The following is an 898-nucleotide window of genomic DNA, read 5'->3' as shown; positions in this document are numbered from 1 at the left end:
GGCGGCGGCGGCGCGCTCCGGGGGGCACGGCAGGCAGCTCGGCAGGTCGTTTCCCAAGCACAGCACCGTGGTGGAGCGGCTCCGCCAGCGCATCGAAGGCTGCCGGAGGGCACCACGTCAATTGCGAGAACAGGTACCAGCAGGCTCAGGTGGAGCAGCTGGAGCTGGAGCGTCGGGACACGGTGAGCCTCTACCAGCGCACTCTGGAGCAGAGGGCCAAGAAATCGGGCGCCGGCAAGCAGCAGCACCAGAGCAAACCCCAGCAAGATGCGGAGGCTGCCTCGGCTGAGCAGAGGAATCACACGCTGATCATGGTGAGGGCGCGCGGGCAGTGGGCACGGGGCGCGCGCGCGCGCCTGGGGGGTGGTGGTGCTGGAGCTTCTTACATTGGGGGACGGGGGTCTGATTTGCACGGCGGGCGAGGTGGGCCGAAGGGTTAATGTCAACTTTTCTGAGAGGGAAAAGCTGCGGTCGCCGCTACCTGTTAATCTGTCAGGGTTGTCAGATGTGGGGAAGAGGGGGCGAGAGGGGAGAAGCCAGTCACGATTGCGAGGGGCGGAGGGAGCCTGGAGGAGCAGCGGAGGGAGGCACTGGAAAAGTTTTTTTCTCCTCTCCTTTTCTTAGATACGGATTTGAAAGAGTGTGAACCCAGAGTTGAAACCTCGCTCCTCCTCTTCATCGCTCCCACCCCACCCCATCCCACCCCACCTCTCCCCTCCCCTCGAAAAGCCGCCTCGCCTTCCCAGACCCGTCCCCCTTCGCCCACCCCTCTCCGCACATCCGCCGGGTTCGGGGAGAAATTGATGCTGTCGCAGATTCTGGGCGGGCACCAGGCCCTCAATCCCTAGGGGGGCGGTGGGGGAAGCGAGAGGCTCTCGCCTTTTCTCCCCAGCTCACC

The 898-nt window shown here is 64.6% G+C and overlaps 1 protein-coding gene across 1 annotated transcript in view; it reads left to right on the top strand.

The window, feature by feature from the left end:
* The window catches only part of MAML3 (mastermind like transcriptional coactivator 3), a 379,162-nt gene that overhangs the window by 1,471 nt on the left and 376,793 nt on the right, over positions 1 to 898 (top strand). Inside the window, 2 exon segments of the mRNA XM_006081704.3 lie at positions 1 to 109; positions 111 to 314. The exon segment at positions 1 to 109 is cut by the window's left edge and continues 21 nt beyond it. Of these exon segments, the coding sequence (XP_006081766.1) occupies positions 1 to 109; positions 111 to 314 (313 nt within the window).

Source organism: Myotis lucifugus, unplaced genomic scaffold (assembly GCF_000147115.1).
Source record: "Myotis lucifugus unplaced genomic scaffold, Myoluc2.0 scaffold_1, whole genome shotgun sequence".
Classification (NCBI taxonomy): domain Eukaryota; kingdom Metazoa; phylum Chordata; class Mammalia; order Chiroptera; family Vespertilionidae; genus Myotis; species Myotis lucifugus.
The sequence above is the reverse complement of the archived record's forward strand: the minus strand, read 5'-3'. Positions and strand labels throughout refer to the sequence as shown.